Source organism: Eucyclogobius newberryi, unplaced genomic scaffold (genome assembly GCF_026437365.1).
Source record: "Eucyclogobius newberryi isolate DKJ021-1_F unplaced genomic scaffold, fEucNew1.0.hap1 SCAF_132, whole genome shotgun sequence".
NCBI lineage: Eukaryota > Metazoa > Chordata > Actinopteri > Gobiiformes > Gobiidae > Eucyclogobius > Eucyclogobius newberryi.
Window position 1 is genome coordinate 25172 of NW_027315760.1, and position 17329 is coordinate 42500.

The window sequence follows — 17329 nt, forward strand, 5'->3', positions numbered from 1 at the left end:
TTTAGATGTAGCGCAGTAAATACCTTCAGCAGCTCTTAACTGTCTCAGGTGCTTTCACTCTTACCGTGAAAGGTTTGACAGGGACAAAAAATGACGTTTTTCTGAATCTGACTTAGTTTGATGGGACGGCACGTCCAAACGAAATGCATCCACACCAGAGATAATCATTGTATGCAACAAGACAAGCGCGCTCAGAACTGTGTCAACGCAGTTCACATGAATAAAAGCACCTTTAAACCTGGGATTGTAAAAGCCCTTCAGCTGTTATGAGCCCTTCAGCTGTTATGAGCCCTTCAGCTGTTATGAGCCCTTCAGCTGTTATGAGGCCCCTGTGCGTTACGCGTGATCGTGACTGATCATTTACGGGATGCAAAGTTCTGCGTCTTCTGGAGCGGATGCACTTTTATGATTGAGTTAATCTTTTTCTATTATGTTTGGTGCTAAAGGCGTGAGGCCAGAGTAAAGAGGGCGGAGAGCTCCTCGTCTTTCTAACCTGCTGACACGCCTCCAAACTGACTGTTTAATGTTTTTATAACACAATGTGTAGGGAGCATTCCTTTAATGAGTCACACAGTGTACATGAAATACAACTGTAGCTTGAATTAAACTCTCAGGAAAGTTACGCACATCGTATTCACTTTAACCTCATATGTTTTTGTTTACAGTACTTTTTCTTTTTTGTTCCTCATTTCAGACGAATAAAAGAAGTAAAGTGCTAGGTTAGGAGAGGGTCTAGGCTAGGGGAGGGTCAAGGCTAGGGGAGGGTCTAGGCTAGGAGAGGGCCTAGGCTAGGGGAGGGTCTAGGCTAGGAGAGGGCCTAGGCTAGGGGAGGGTCTAGGCTAGAGGAAGGTCTAGACTAGGGGAGGGTCTCGGCTAGGGGAAGGTCTAGGCTAGGGGAGGGTCTCGGCTAGAGGAAGGTCTCGGCTAGGGGAGGGTCTAGGCTAGAGGAGGGCCTAGGCTAGAGGAAGGTCTAGGCTAGGGGAGGGTCTAGGCTAGGGGAGGGTCTAGGCTAGGAGAGGGCCTAGGCTAGGGGAGGGTCTAGGCTAGGAGAGGGCCTAGGCTAGGGGAGGGTCTAGGCTAGAGGAAGGTCTAGACTAGGGGAGGGTCTCGGCTAGGGGAAGGTCTAGGCTAGGGGAGGGTCTCGGCAAGAGGAAGGTCTCGGCTAGGGGAGGGTCTAGGCTAGAGGAGGGCCTAGGCTAGAGGAAGGTCTAGGCTAGGGGAGGGTCTAGGCTAGGGGAGGGTCTAGACTAGAGGAGGGCCTAGGCTAGGGGAGGTTCTAGGCTGATCTCCTGACTCAGAGTGCAGTGAGGCGAACTAGTGTTTCTCAGTTTAAGTCAATGAGGTGGGTGAGTAATTGGGTGGGTGGTGCCACAGGAATGTTTTATTGCTCAGAGCGAACCTGCACGGACAAGCCCACTGCGGCTCCTCTGTACGGGACCGGCCCCAAACCAGACGAAAAGCACAGAGACATCAGCACAGAGACATCAGCACAGAGACATCAGCACAAAGACATCAGCACATCGCGGCCGACCAAGCGCGAAGTGTCATAATCAAATGAGCGCCATTGTGTGAGCGCCGGCGTGTGACGGTGCGAGCAGAACACACACACACTTCATTCATTCTTGAAACACTTCCGAGGCGAGGCAGGTGAATAAGACGAGATGCTCATTCAAACATAAGAGTACACGTTTTTCATCGTGCACTCTTTTCACGTAATAATATTAAGGCCTTAAATGTGCATATTTGGGACTTATTCATCTGCAATAATGAAAAGCCAGGTTTACATTTCTAGGTTCAAATATTAGTCACAAAAAGTGCACAGGAGGGTTTTACTTTCTCTTATTTGAGTCAACAAAATCTCTGGGCACTAGAGAGTGTATTTTTGTCAACGTAAGAAGTCGATATTGTTAAATAATAATTTAATACTTGAGCAAAACGACTTTGGCCAGTGTGTTCTGTTCATGCTTTGTCTGCATAATGTACGTGACATCGGTATGAAGTACACAAAGCCACAGCCCGACACTCAGGGGGAAGCATGCGACAGTTTGAGTGGCAGGTGGAGTTATGAACGATGTACAGCGCCTGAGAATGTGGAGGGGTCAAAAGGTCGGATTCAAAGGCGGAAAAACTGTAGTTTGTCGTGTAATGTCAATGCTCCGCCTGAAAAGTGCAGTACGAGGATCAGTACTTCATCTTCCTGCCAACGGGTCCCACCTGAGGACAACCATGCCACGCCCTTCGGTGTGAGGACGGCGTTCGAGTGAGCGCTGCTGCTACGGGTCCCGCCAGAGGACAAACATGCCACGCCCTTCGGTGTGAGGACGGCGTTCGGGTGGGCGCTGCTGCTACGGGTCCCGCCTGAGGACAAACATGCCACGCCCTTCGGTGTGAGGACGGCGTTCGGGTGGGCGCTGCTGCTACGGGTCCCGCCTGAGGACAAACATGCCACGCCCTTCGGTGTGAGGACGGCGCTCGGGTGGGCGCTGCTGCTACGGGTCCCGCCTGAGGACAAACATGCCACGCCCTTCGGTGTGAGGACCGCGTTCGGGTGGGCGCTGCTGCTACGGCCCTTCGGTGTGAGGACGGCGTTCGGGTGGGCGCTGCTGCTACGGGTCCCACCTGAGGACAAACATGCCACGCCCTTCGGTGTGAGGACAGCGTTCGGGTGGGCGCTGCAGCTACGGTCGTGCCAGCGTTTGTGAAAAAGGAGCGACTCTCGGATCATTCAAAGCCTGTGAAAACAATGACTCATATAAAGGTGAAGCTATAGTGATATGTTGTTTACAGAAAGAAGTCAGATAACCAGACTAATCAGATAACCCAGTAACCAGATCTGATTTGAGTTTCCAGGCCGAAGAGAAACACCCGGTGACATCACAAGTCAATCACACTGTTGAAGACAAACTACAATGAACTTCACAATAAAAAAACTTCTTAAATCTTCCGCATTTTCTCTTTCATGTGTGTCTTTGCCGCAGTTTTGCCACTAGTCTGTCCTTTTGTTGTTGCATTTTGCAGTAAGAACTCTGATTACTCACACGAGATGTAACTTATTTCACGACTGATTTCAATAATTGATAATGATCTCATTTCAATTCTGATTTTAAATGATGACTTTTGGTGCGTATGTGACTGAGCCAGCGCTGCCGGGTTTGAACGGGCTCGTCCTTTTCTGCAAATACTCTTTCACTCTCGGCCTGACCAGACGATCTCCTAAAACGAGAGCGTCTGATGCATGTTCTAGTGACTCTGTGAGACTCATACTGCAGCATGGAGGTCACCGCGTGGGTAAAAACAGCCTCAACTCGCCTTCAGTGTCTAAATGAGATTATTGTGATCTGGGGTGACATCATTCAGCAGCATTATGTTTACAGAAAGTCCGGGGAAACCGTTCATTCGGTTGCTAAGGCAGTGCTGTTTCTTTTTTCTGTCGGGGCTTTGGGCAAGACGGTTCCTGTCCGACGGTGACTCACGGTGAAGCTTGTGCCGTGCGTTCCCAGGCCTCGCGCTCGGGACTCGCACTGCGCCCGCCGCGAGTGTCAAAGTCCGTAACCCTAAAACCATATATCACTCTGCAAATGCTGTGTGCACAAGAGCGTTTGCAAGAGCCAAGAATGTGTTGACTTTGCTGCACGTTGGTTAAAGACGCCGACGCCGTGGAGCTGGCTGGGCTGGATTTGACACGAGGCAGTTTCGCCGTGTGCAGTTTTTACAAGAGATGTTTCTGCTCCGGGAGAACCGCATTCTCCCGGAGCAGATATGTGCATGCATGACTGGCGGATGCCTCGTGTTTTTGGGCGTGGGCCTTGGCAGGTGGTGAAACGGTGAAGCAGAGATTAAAGCTGCCACAGACCACGCCCTCGCAGACACACCCACTCGAGCAGGATGCCTGGAACGTAAAGAGGCGTGTCCACGGGCTCAGGCGTACAATCATACTAAATATGGAGAATGAATGAACCCTGCACCTGGAGGTTAAAAGAGATCAGAGATAAAAGCTGTTTGCCACCATACCACCTTGAGGATGCCAATTTTGATACTGTATTTTCCGGAGTATAAATTGCACCAACCAAAAAATGCATAATAGAGAAGAAAAAAAAAACATATATAAGTTGCATTTTTGGGGGAAATTTATTTGATATAATCCAAGACCAAGAACAGACATTTCTTGTTTAAATGTAGTTTAAAATAACAGATGAGAGAACATGGTGAATAGGTGTACGTATGCTAACGCTAACACCTTCAGCTACATGATGTATGCTAACGCTAACACCTTCAGCTAAATGAGGTATGCTAACGCTAACACCTTCAGCTACATGAGGCACAGACAGAACTGTGGTAAGTGTCTGGTATGTTAACGTAACATATGAACAGTTATTCAGATAACTATAGCATAAAGAACATGCTAACAAGTTTAGCAAAGCATCAGTTTTACCCCAAATCACTAAATCCACTGAATTCTTCTTCCTCTGTGTCACTTCTAAACAACTCCAAAAACTCCGGAGGAAGAGGAAGTGCAGATTCTTCTTCTGCGCCGCCTAGAGCGCCCTCTTGTGGTTGTCAGTGTGAAAATAATATCACATATAAGTCGCTCTGGAGTATAAGTCGCACCCCGGCCAAAACTTAAAGTCCAGAAAATGATATAAAATTATTGAAAATGTGGACAGCGACTCTTCTTACTATAAATGGGAAAGAGAGGATAATTTTGTTCTGAAGAGTGGGAACATGTTTGTGCATCTCAGTTGGATTCCCCCTGCTGGAGAGTCTCTGGCACCAGGACATAAGCCATTACCGTGTTTCATGTGAACGTCCTGTCACTGGAAGGCGTCACCCTCCACCCCATGGAGGAGATATGCAAAATGGAAAAAAAAATATATTCAATCTCAATCTGAAAATAGAAAAATTGGAAAGTCTTCGGACCGGATGGGACGGACGCACCGGACTGAACGTGTGTAGGACGTGTATGTTTCCTCTTGTGTTCTTTGTATTGTTCTGGTTTATGTGTTCAAAATGTTGATCTCATGGATGGGCGACGTCTGGGACCAGAGCCATCGTTGCTCCTCATGACCAGAGCCATCGTTGCTCCTCATGACCAGAGCCATCGTTGCTCCTCATGACCAGAGCCATCGTTGCTCCTCATGACCAGAGACATCGTTGCTCCTCATGACCAGAGACATCGTTGCTCCTCATGACCAGAGACATCGTTGCTCCTCATGACCAGAGACATCGTTGCTCCTCATGACCAGAGACATTGTTGCTCCTCATGACCAGAGCCATCGTTGCTCCTCATGACCAGAGACATCGTTGCTCCGGTAAAAGAGGATGTCTCGTGTAACTCGATTCCAGAAGCCCAACTCCAGAAACGTCCACTTAGCCTTTAGCGCAGAGGCTAACGGTTTACATGCTAACAGTTTACATGCTAACGGTTTCCATGCTACTGGTTTACATGCTAACGGTTGTTTAAAGTAACGCTAAACGTGAACACACTCGACAACGTTCCATAACGAGGCTTCGACATCCAGAGTTCTAAAATCATACCGAGTTGATAAGTGATCGATAATGACTGACTGATCGCTACGACGACCGTCCATCATCATCACCAAAGTTGGAGAAGTTAACAGGAAATATACTGTAAATGTCTTCTACCTTTTGCACGTGCAGGTTGCACGTTGCAGCGACGGACATAAAACAATGAATAAAAGTCAAATATAAACAATGATGATGAATGCGTCCATAAAGAGGTGTCTTACACAGGTGGAGACCAATCAGACCAGTCGCTCAACCTGTGCAGTCTTCTCATTCCTCCATTAAGATGCTTCACTGAGTTATGTTTGTTTGACTGGTTGCCAAGGGAACAATGCGCTGCACAAATGCAGAGTTCTCAGGGCTGCAGGGAAAGCAACGATCATGTTCTGAGTAAGTCATAAAGTCATTAAGTCATAAAGTCACAAAGTAAGGTGCAGTAACAGCTGGATATGCTTGATGCACACACACAAATGCATTATAGTTTCCGTGACAACATATGACAGCAACTGGATGTGAATATTTTTACACTTTCCCATGAACGTAGCTGTTTATTTTATCAGATCTACTCCACCCACAAAGAATGCTCCACATGAAACACGCGGCCGCTCCACAGCTCTGACTCATCACAGCGGCGCGTCGACGCATACCTGAGGATACAAGAGGCGGGACATTCACCAATCGTTTTCCATCACCCCACTCCATCGCCCCCCCTCACTATGACAGACTCCCCCTTCACCCCCCCTCACCCTGACAGACCCCCCCATCACCCCCCCTCCCCCTGACACACTTCCCCATCATCCCCCCTCACTATGACAGACTCCCCCATCATCCCCCCTCACTATGACAGACTCCCCCATCACCCCCCCTCACTATGACAGACTCCCCCATCACCCCCCCTCCCATGACAGACTCCCCCTTCACCCCCCCTCACTATGACAGACTCCCCCATCACCCCCCCTCCCATGACAGACTCCCCCTTCACCCCCCCTCACTATGACAGACTCCCCCATCACCCCCCTCACTATGAAAGACTCCCCCATCACCCGCCCTCCCATGACAGACTCCCCCTTCACCCCCCCTCACTATGACAGACTCCCCCATCACCCCCCTCACTATGACAGACTCCCCCATCACCCCCCTCACTATGAAAGACTCCCCCATCACCCGCCCTCCCATGACAGACTCCCCCTTCACCCCCCCTCACTATGACAGACTCCCCCATCACCCCCCTCACTATGACAGACTCCCCCATCACCCCCCCTCACTATGAAAGACTCCCCCATCACCCGCCCTCCCATGACAGACTCCCCCTTCACCCCCCCTCATTATGACAGACTCCCCAATCACCCCCCCTCCCATGACAGACTCCCCCTTCACCCCCCCCTCACTATGACAGACTCCCCCTTCACCCCCCTCACTATGACAGACTCCCCCATCACCCCCCCTCCCATGACAGACTCCCCCATCACCCCCCTCACTATGACAGACTCCCCCATCACCCCCCCTCCCATGACAGACTCCCCCATCACCCCCCTCACTATGACAGACTCCCCCATCACCCCCCTCACTATGACAGACTCCCCCATCACCCCCCTCACTATGACAGACTCCCCCATCACCCCCCCTCACTATGACAGACTCCCCCTTCACCCCCCCTCACTATGACAGACTCCCCCATCACCCCCCTCACTATGACAGACTCCCCCATCACCCCCCCTCACTATGACAGACTCCCCCTTCACCCCCCCTCACTATGACAGACTCCCCCATCACCCCCCTCACTATGACAGACTCCCCCATCACCCCCCCTCACTATGACAGACTCCCCCTTCACCCCCCCTCACTATGACAGACTCCCCCATCACCCCCCTCACTATGACAGACTCCCCCATCACCCCCCCTCACTATGACAGACTCCCCCATCACCCCCCCTCACTATGACAGACTCCCCCATCACCCCCCCTCCCCCTGACAGACTCCCCCATGCACAGTACAGATGAGTGCAACCTTAAAGATGGATTAAGTAAAATAAAATTTGTTGTGAACAAAACTTTATGAATTCTGCAGATTAAACACCAAAAGTACACAGTTAAAATCTCACGAGTGTTAATACTTCAGGGCCTTTGTGTAAACTAGAATGTTGACTTGCATCACTTCAGTTTCAGCCTTTCATTCATCTGAATAAGCCGACATTATCCACAGCGCCACGCCCACTCTGTACACGGCAGGAAGAGCTAGAAATACTATTACTGCAGACAGATGCGTTTGTTACTGCTACTGCTAGTACTACTACCATTACTACTAAGACTGTCGTTGTGTACTGTGTACTCTTGATCCAATCCAACTTTTTGTGTACAGCACATTTTACCAACACAAAGTCTCCAAAGTGCTGCACAAAACAAAAAACAAACATAGGCAAAATATGTTAAAGAATTTAAGTAAATTCAAAATAAATAAAACCATATAAAATATATATAATAATAAAATACAGTCAGAGTATCACACTTGTTTTCCAACTGTATATTAGACTATATTTGATTTTAAACTGCACATAATAGGACTCCTTTAATGTTTTAAGTATCTTAGTAGTATTATTTAAAGTACTTGAGCTTAAATGAAGCTCTTATATAAGTGTGGAGCTCCGTGTGGGGAAGTCGTAGCCTGCAGCGTGTTTGCTCTGATGGAGGAATGCAGCAGAGAAGCTCAGGGTGGTGACACTTTCACTCAAAACACATTCATCATCAAAACTGCCCTTAAGCAACTTCAAAAAGCTGACACAGTGAGAGTTTGCTGCGCCAACAATAAACTGATTGTGTTTTAAAACTTAAAATGCACAGCTTCATTTCTCCACCAGAGTCACACTGTACGTTTGCTGACTAACAACAGAGATGTTTCCATTCAGGAGGTTGTGATGTCACTTCACATCGGCGTCAGAAGAACATTAGCAGAGGCTCGCTGCACTGTTCGGCCGAGTCCTTTCACTGCATCCAAAATGTGTCTCTAAAAACAACTTGACATCAATAACACGGTTCTGCAGGTTTTGTCATTGTCCATTGCTCCCGACACACCAACAATCTCCTTAACCTCCTCTGCTCTCAGTGACAGTGGCACACCAGAAACCCCCTTCCTCCCCCCTTCCTCCCCCCTTCTTCATCCCCTTCCTCCCCCCTTCCTCCCCCCTTCTTCATCCCCTTCCTCCCCCCTTCTTCATCCCCTTCCTCCACTTTTCTTCCCCCCTTCTTCATCCCCTTCCTTCCTCACATACCAACATTGATCCCTGTGGGTTTTTATCTTTACTGCCTTGTCTCTCTGCTCTTTTGTCGCACAGTAAACGATGACTAACCCACTTCTTGTAACTTTTACAGATGTCACATTTGCCACTCTCTCGTCGAGGAGGCGTTGGTCACTAAACATTCCCTCCTGTGCATCACTCAGAACTACACAGGACTCTGAGCTCTGTCCTTTTATCCTCTTCTTCTTCTTCTGATTCCTGCCTTTAGGAGCCTCTCAGGCCACTCCCACAGCACTTCGGTCCCATCACTCTCGACATCCCGACCTCCTTCTGCGTCGCCATGTTCGTTTAGGTTCGTCCTTTTGACTTTGACCCAAGCTCACACACGCTGCCCTCCTGAATCCTCTGTGGAGCTTCATTTACATTTGTATTTATTTATTGACTACAACAATAAACTATCACCTTAGGCTCATGTAAAGATATTATAAGAATATAAGAATATATAAGATTTTTTGAATCAGCTAATCACATATAATGTATCTGACAGGGACATTGCACACTAAATATATTGCACGGAGCAGATAAAGCATGTTCATGTGTCGTCCCAGAGTCAAAGCGACGTGTTCACGGTGTGGAGGGAATCATAAAATGACCCATGTGATATTTAAAATACAGTAAAGAAAATAGACAAATAAACACAAATAACAGTTCACCAGCAGAGGGAGCAGGTGATTGCACAGTTGATTGCACAGTTGAAGGTTTGAACTCCAGGCTCCTGAAGCTTCTGCTCTAAAGTTCTAAAGAGCCCTAACTCCTCCCTCATCACTCCATCTCACAAACGTTTAAAGGTGCGGGCGCCAGATTGTGAAAACCAGACCCACATTTGCTAACGGAATGATGTTTTGAAAAGTTAAATGAAAAGTTTTATATTTTTTGACAACGATACACTCATGATGTGACATATTTATCTAATATTTTGAGTGCTTGTTTACACAAGCTTTGAAGAGGTTTTACTTTAAATATTTAATGCATAAAACGCTTGACTGCATCAATATTCATTTGATTAATTAGATATGTGCTTCTTCAACAACTTGTAACTTTTCTCCCTTAATGACTATGTCAGGTGCAGAAGGGAGATTATTCATTATTGAATATATAATTGTGTTAAGATCCAGTCTGAAATCTTCTCCTTTGTGGCACAGATGCAGTTTTCTGGCTGGATCTGGCGTCTGAACATCTGAGTGTTCACTTCAGTGCAGGAATGAACAACAGGGGGCCTAAAATGGAGTCTTGTGGCACCCCACTAGCGGTCCAAAAAGAGGACATAGGGCCCTTGATTATTGTGCAGTGTTGTATTTACTGTAAGATTCAGACGATTGTAATCTTTTTGGATTTACAAATCACACGACACTTTGATGCAAAGCAACTTTTTGTTTTGTTTTGCCACATTGATTTGACAAACCGTCATTGTAATTGCACAGCACAAGGTGCAATTACAATGCACAAGGTGCAATTACAATGCATCATAAATGCATTTTAATTTAACAGCAATGTAAACCTGCTATTCATTTTAATGAGGGACCAAAATAAGAAAACACAACATTTTAAATTAATACATTTTGATGTATGTAGACAGCACAAATTATTCTTTATATGTTCATTACATTTGCCAAAATAAATAACAGTATATGTCAAACCCCTACACCATTTTCTTAGGTTTAATGTAGGACTTGGAGGAGGCGATAAAATTAACTACATAAGATAAGCCTTTATTTGTCCATGCAATGGGGAAATTTCGATGTTGCAACGCAAGTAGGTACAGAAGTAATCCTCATACAGAAGTGATCCTCACCTGCCTGGATGCTCCTCACCTGCCTGTATGCTCCTCACCTGCCTGGATGCTCCTCACCTGCCTGGATGCTCCTCACCTGCCTGGATGCTCCTCACCTGCCTGGATGCTCCTCACCTGCCTGGATGCTCCTCACCTGCCTGGATGCTCCTCACCTGCCTGGATGCTCCTCACCTGCCTGGATACTCCTCACCTGCCTGGATGCTCCTCACCTGCCTGGATGCTCCTCACCTGCCTGGATGCTCCTCACCTGCCTGGATGCTCCTCACCTGCCTGGATACTCCTCACCTGCCTGGATGCTCCTCACCTGCCTGGATGCTCCTCACCTGCCTGTATGCTCCTCACCTGCCTGGATACTCCTCACCTGCCTGGATGCTCCTCACCTGCCTGTATGCTCCTCACCTGCCTGGATGCTCCTCACCTGCCTGGATGCTCCTCACCTGCCTGGATACTCCTCACCTGCCTGGATGCTCCTCACCTGCCTGGATGCTCCTCACCTGCCTGGATGCTCCTCACCTGCCTGGATGCTCCTCACCTGCCTGGATACTCCTCACCTGCCTGGATGCTCCTCACCTGCCTGGATGCTCCTCACCTGCCTGTATGCTCCTCACCTGCCTGGATACTCCTCACCTGCCTGGATGCTCCTCACCTGCCTGGATGCTCCTCACCTGCCTGGATGCTCCTCACCTGCCTGGATACTCCTCACCTGCCTGGATGCTCCTCACCTGCCTGTATGCTCCTCACCTGCCGGGATGCTCCTCACCTGCCTGGATGCTCCTCACCTGCCTGGATGCTCCTCACCTGCCTGGATGCTCCTCACCTGCCTGGATACTCCTCACCTGCCTGGATGCTCCTCACCTGCCTGGATGCTCCTCACCTGCCTGGATGCTCCTCACCTGCCTGGATGCTCCTCACCTGCCTGGATGCTCCTCACCTGCCTGGATACTCCTCACCTGCCTGGATGCTCCTCACCTGCCTGGATGCTCCTCACCTGCCTGGATGCTCCTCACCTTCCTGGATACTCCTCACCTGCCTGGATGCTCCTCACCTGCCTGTATGCTCCTCACCTGCCGGGATGCTCCTCACCTGCCTGTATGCTCCTCACCTGCCTGGATGCTCCTCACCTGCCTGGATGCTCCTCACCTGCCTGGATACTCCTCACCTGCCTGGATGCTCCTCACCTGCCTGGATGCTCCTCACCTGCCTGGATGCTCCTCACCTGCCTGGATGCTCCTCACCTGCCTGGATACTCCTCACCTGCCTGGATGCTCCTCACCTGCCTGGATACTCCTCACCTGCCTGGATGCTCCTCACCTGCTCTGTGACATTTGCTTAATTCATACAAACATTGTTTAACCTGCTTCTCTATTGTGGATAAAAGACTGTTTCATTGTTTGATTTTCTGCTGTTGTGATTTTGGGCTTTTGACTTGACCCTTCTTGAACACTGGAAAGGTCTTTACATGAGAGAAATACTAAAAACACTGGATGAACTCGCTGCTGGTTGTTGAACTCTTCAGTAATGCTCCTCGTCTGGTGGCAGCGGCCTCACCCTCAGCCCATTGTCTCCTGATTTATGTGTGCGCTGCAGGAGTCAAGTATGCACACACACTGGAGCAGCGACACGGCCAGAGCGGCGCAATCGCGGAGCGTGACCTTCACCGTCTGCGGGAGGACTTTAGTAAGACACGGAAAGGCATAAATTCAGTCTGAGGCTCTTTGAGCTTTAGAGCAAGGTTTCACACCGTGGTAGAAATGAAAGACACGTCCATGTGAAAGAGTAAAGAATGGAGAAGAATGCACAATCGCCTATGACTCGGAGTATGTTGCAATGGGGTGTGGTGACATATATTAACAAAACGGACAGGCACGGATCATGAAAATCAAAAAATGCCAATGTGTCTGTTTATATATATACATAGTGTACTTTTATGTATTTAAAACATATTAAGACTTAACATATTATTATAAAGTATGAACTGATAGTTGCTTTTATACATAGACAGAGTTTAGATTGCAACTCTTTGACCAGATTATTAAGAGTTTAATCATGACTGTTCATGGTTAGATGCATTTAATTTACGATTCGACTTATTAAATATTACAACAATGCACGTGTGATTCCACTCGATCTGGAACATTAAGCTTTGGAGCTGTCGTGGCATGAACCTGTGCGGGTGTGTTGTTGTACAGTGTTCTCTTTAAAAGAATTTGCTGCAAACATTTGAAATATCTTGTTAAATAACATTATAACTGAGCAGTAACATTTCATGCTAATGCATTTCTTTCTTATCTTATAAACATTTTGGCCGGTATCTCAGTCTCTTTGCTGTTGGGTGTGTAGGGACACTCCTCTACCTGTCTGACAGGCTGGGCCACTCCGCTCTCCCCCCTCCGCCGCTATTCCACACCCCAGAGACAAAAGTGAGAGTACAGGTTAGCTCGGCAAGGTCCGCCCCCACGTCCCGCGGACATAAAAACACACGCGCCGCGCAGCCAAACACTCAGAGGACTCTCGGCTCTCCTTTGACACATCTTCTCCTTCTTCTCTCAACTCTGACCCCGACACGACAAGCGCAAACATGCAGCCAGCCAGGAGAGCGATGTCCGTGAGTAACTACAGCACCCGCAGAAGCACGGCCCCCAGCAGCAGCTACTCCATGAAGAAGACCTACACCAGCGGAGGCTCTTCCTACGGAGGCATGGGCATGAACATGGGCGGCGGCGGCGGCATCAGCAGCAGCATGTCCTACAGCCTGGGCAGCAGTTACGGCGGCAGCATGGGCGGCGGCATGGGCGGCAGCGGCGGTTTCATGCCTGCACCCATCACCGCGGTCACCGTGAACCAGAGCCTCCTGGCCCCCATGAACGTGGACATCGACCCGACCATCCAAGCCGTGCGCACCCAGGAGAAGGAGCAGATCAAGACGCTCAACAACCGCTTCGCATCGTTCATCGACAAGGTGCGTTTGGTTTGCCCGTCTTTGGTTTGGCTGAGCTGCAGGAGTCGGTCTATTTAGTAAAACGACAAAAACGTATCCTAAATTTGACTCATATTCACTTTGTTCATGCACGATCTCTCTTGTTAGACATCACGTCGAGATAAACATTACGCTTTTGAGTCATTGGAATTGATGTACGCTCATTTATTGGTGTGAATCCGATGGTTTCGCTAGTGCCGCTCACGATGAAGAAAAGCACAAAGACAATGGCCGTTGTCTCTGTCGAATTCATCAATGAGCGACGTCCTTTTCAGCCGCGTACGCAGAGAATGTACGTGCCTTCTCCCAAATTCTCACTGTGCAAAAAAGGACCGTCCTCCACCGCTGCTGTTCAAACATGGGTGGGGTCAGGCCGAGGGTGACTCATACGAGAGAGAAAGAGTCTCTATCTCCAGCGCTGAGCCGACAGGTTCAAAGTCTGAGAAATGCACATTGCACCTGTCACCTAGCTGCCACTGGAATACACGGAAAGTTGTAAAATACTTCTATGTGTGAAGGTATTTTGGAGTTCAACAAGTTTTGGAACATGACTAGAAGAATCCGACATGAAAAGTGATTGGTCATGTGATGATTCTGCTTTGTCTAGCCACACCTACTTATCATCATGGCCTTTAAAACAACAAGTACAAATCCTATATCTATATCAGAAAGATCAATTCAGTGGATTGTGAGGAATTGCACTTTTAAAAATATGTATAAATCTGACATTTCCAGTAGTTTTAATCTGGGCGTGGCACCAGAAGGCTTGGCTTTCTGCCCAGTCATTCTCGTTAAGGCATTTGGAAAAACTTGATATGAAGTTAAGTACAGTTGACACACCCTTTGGAATGTGTTTGTTCCTTTAATTATGGCTTTTGTATGGATTATGTAAGAATGAGGTGCTGCATTAACATAGTGTTAATGGGCATGAAGTCTCACAAAGATGGCATTTATTTATTTTAAGCATTTTGATCATATACATTTAATTACGGACACACAAACTACGAAAACTGTATATTAACAAACAAAAGTCTTACATTTGTGCCTCCATCACAGGTGCGCTTCCTGGAGCAGCAGAACAAGATGCTGGAGACCAAGTGGAGCCTTCTTCAGGAACAGACCACCACTCGCTCCAACATCGACTCCATGTTTGAAGCTTACATCGCCAACCTGCGCCGCCAGCTCGACGGCCTGGGCAACGAGAAGGGCAAACTGGAGAACGAGCTCAGGAACATGCAGGGCCTGGTGGAGGACTTCAAGATGAAGTGAGTTGTGTGTTTGTACATTCAAGGCAGTGAAAATGTCATGGTGGAGTTCTGGATTGTTCTAAAATGTTGTTACTTCAAACAGATATGAAGATGAGATCAACAAGCGCGCTGGTGTGGAAAATGAGTTTGTGCTCCTCAAGAAGGTGAGAAATCTATTGAAAGTAAAGTTACAAAATGATGGGTAACAACCTGCGGAAGGAATCTTTTCTGCCAGTTACATTTGTAATTTCCAATGAATAAAAGCCAAGTCAATATGCCACTTATGGCACAAAGAGGGAGGACACCAGGGGAACACAAAACATGTACTTTACAAACAACGACAAACATGTTTGTTTCAGGACGTTGACGCTGCCTACATGAACAAGATCGAGCTGGAGGCCAAGGTTGACGCTCTTCAAGATGAGATCAACTTCCTCAGGGCCATCTATGAGGCCGTACGTAACAATAGCCTTTAGAATCACTTTGAACTAAGTAAAAACTAGATTGAATGTTTGTCCTGATTTTATTTTGTGTTGACTTTGCAGGAGCTGCGCGAACTCCAGGGCCAGATCAAGGACACATCTGTCATTGTGCAGATGGACAACAGCCGTGGCCTGGACATGGACTCCATCGTCGCTGAAGTCAGAGCTCAGTATGAGGACATTGCCAACAAGAGCAAGGCGGAGGCAGAGTCATGGTACAAACAGAAATACGAGGAGATGCAGAGTTCCGCTGGTCAGTACGGCGATGACCTGCGCTCGACCAAAGCCGAGATCGCAGAGTTGAACCGCATGATCGCCCGCCTCCAGAACGAAATCGAATCAGTCAAGGGACAGGTAAGAAGCCACACATCCTGGACTGATGAAGCAATGAATGAAAAGGTGTAAGAAGCTAATTAAACGATTTCTGTGCAGAGAGCCAACCTCGAGGCCCAGATCGCGGAGGCAGAGGAGCGCGGAGAGCTGGCAGTGAAGGACGCCAAACTCAGAATCAGGGATCTGGAAGATGCTCTGCAGAGAGCCAAGCAGGACATGGCCCGCCAGGTCCGCGAGTACCAGGAACTCATGAACGTCAAACTGGCCCTGGACATTGAGATCGCCACCTACAGGAAGCTGTTGGAAGGAGAAGAGATCAGGTATGTGCAATCCTCGACTCTCTCGTGACGATCACTCGAAACATCAAGAAGCATATTCAGCTTCAGCTCAAAATCATACCTCAACATGAATCTGCGATGTAAATCAATCTTCCTGATGTTTTATAACAGAATGCACAGTGGAGGCGCTCAGGCAACCATCCACGTCCAGTCATCCAGCTCCGGCGGTGGACGTAAGTTTAAAATCATCCAAAGCAACAGTAAGATGTGTGAAAAATGGATTAGACGTAATGTTCCTTTCTCCTTCTTGCAGTGAGCAGCAGCAATTACAGCAGCGGCGGCTCCGGCGGTGGGATGAGCGGTGGCGGCAGCTACGGCTACGGCGGTGGGATGAGCGGCGGCTACGGCGGTATCCAAGTCACCAAGATGTCAACGACCTCATCCTCAAGGAGATATTAGACATCTCTGTGCGGCGCAGCACACATAAATCAACCCAAAAAAGAATCCTTAACCATGTATGTTACAGATCCAAGTACAGTCGTTTAAAAGGGGGCGTCTCAAAAGTCTGACGAGCCAGAGTCCGCTAGTGGGGCAACGTTGCACTGACTTCCAAGTTCTGAGAAAAGAGTGCTAATCTCGGAAGAAAAATATTCAAAAAAATACGTACACTTTTGGTGCAATGTCCTAGACTAATCGGATCATTGTAATCTTAAAAAAAATCGGACTGTTTACATTAGTGGTGCAAACTTTGACGAGATTAGTTCTGGCACTGTTTGATTTGTACTATTTTTTAAATGTTTTCTGCCAAGATTGATGTCCTTCCAAAGCTATTGTGACCAGATTTATTACACACAAATGAACATCAAATAAATCTGAGAGAAAAATGACTCTGAATGACAATGTCTGACTTTTTCATTTTAAACTGTTTGTGGAAAGATTCAGTTGTGTCGTCTTTTCATCCAAGAGTCATTCTGAAATCCAGATGAGTCCGGACGACACAACTGCATTTTTGTACCGTAGAACCCTGCTGGACGAATGAGGGATTACATCACTTTTAATATGGGGTTACGCCTTATTTGGTGTAGCTTTTGAGAGTGACATTTTAATGCATTATATCATTTTGTGATTGATGATTTAAATTTCAAGACCGAGGAGGGTTTTAAAGCAGAGAGAGTAGTAACATCATCATCCCTTCAGCCAATCAGGGACTAGAATGGACAATAATAATCACATCAGTGTGACGTGATCTCACATGAGGAGTTTCAGGGCTGGAAACAGCAGGACACAGATTTAATTGAAGATAAAATAATTCTTTGACCCGATCTAAATGTTGTGAGATAGAAAAGTGTCGGACAAAATCACAGACAGTTTAATGTGAAATGAGTTCATTAACACACGCTGCAGT

At 47.7% G+C, this 17329-nt stretch overlaps 1 protein-coding gene across 1 annotated transcript; it reads left to right on the forward strand.

Moving 5' to 3' along the window:
- The first annotated feature begins 13134 nt into the window (after positions 1-13134).
- LOC140359031 (keratin, type II cytoskeletal 8-like) lies at positions 13135-16009 on the forward strand. The gene is made up of 6 exons (XM_072443904.1): positions 13135-13566; positions 14641-14849; positions 14935-14995; positions 15191-15286; positions 15377-15667; positions 15746-16009. The coding sequence occupies exons 1-6, from the start codon at positions 13186-13188 to the stop codon at positions 15992-15994; spliced, it is 1287 nt and encodes a 428-aa protein (XP_072300005.1). The 5' UTR covers positions 13135-13185; the 3' UTR covers positions 15995-16009.
- The last annotated feature ends 1320 nt before the right edge of the window (positions 16010-17329 follow it).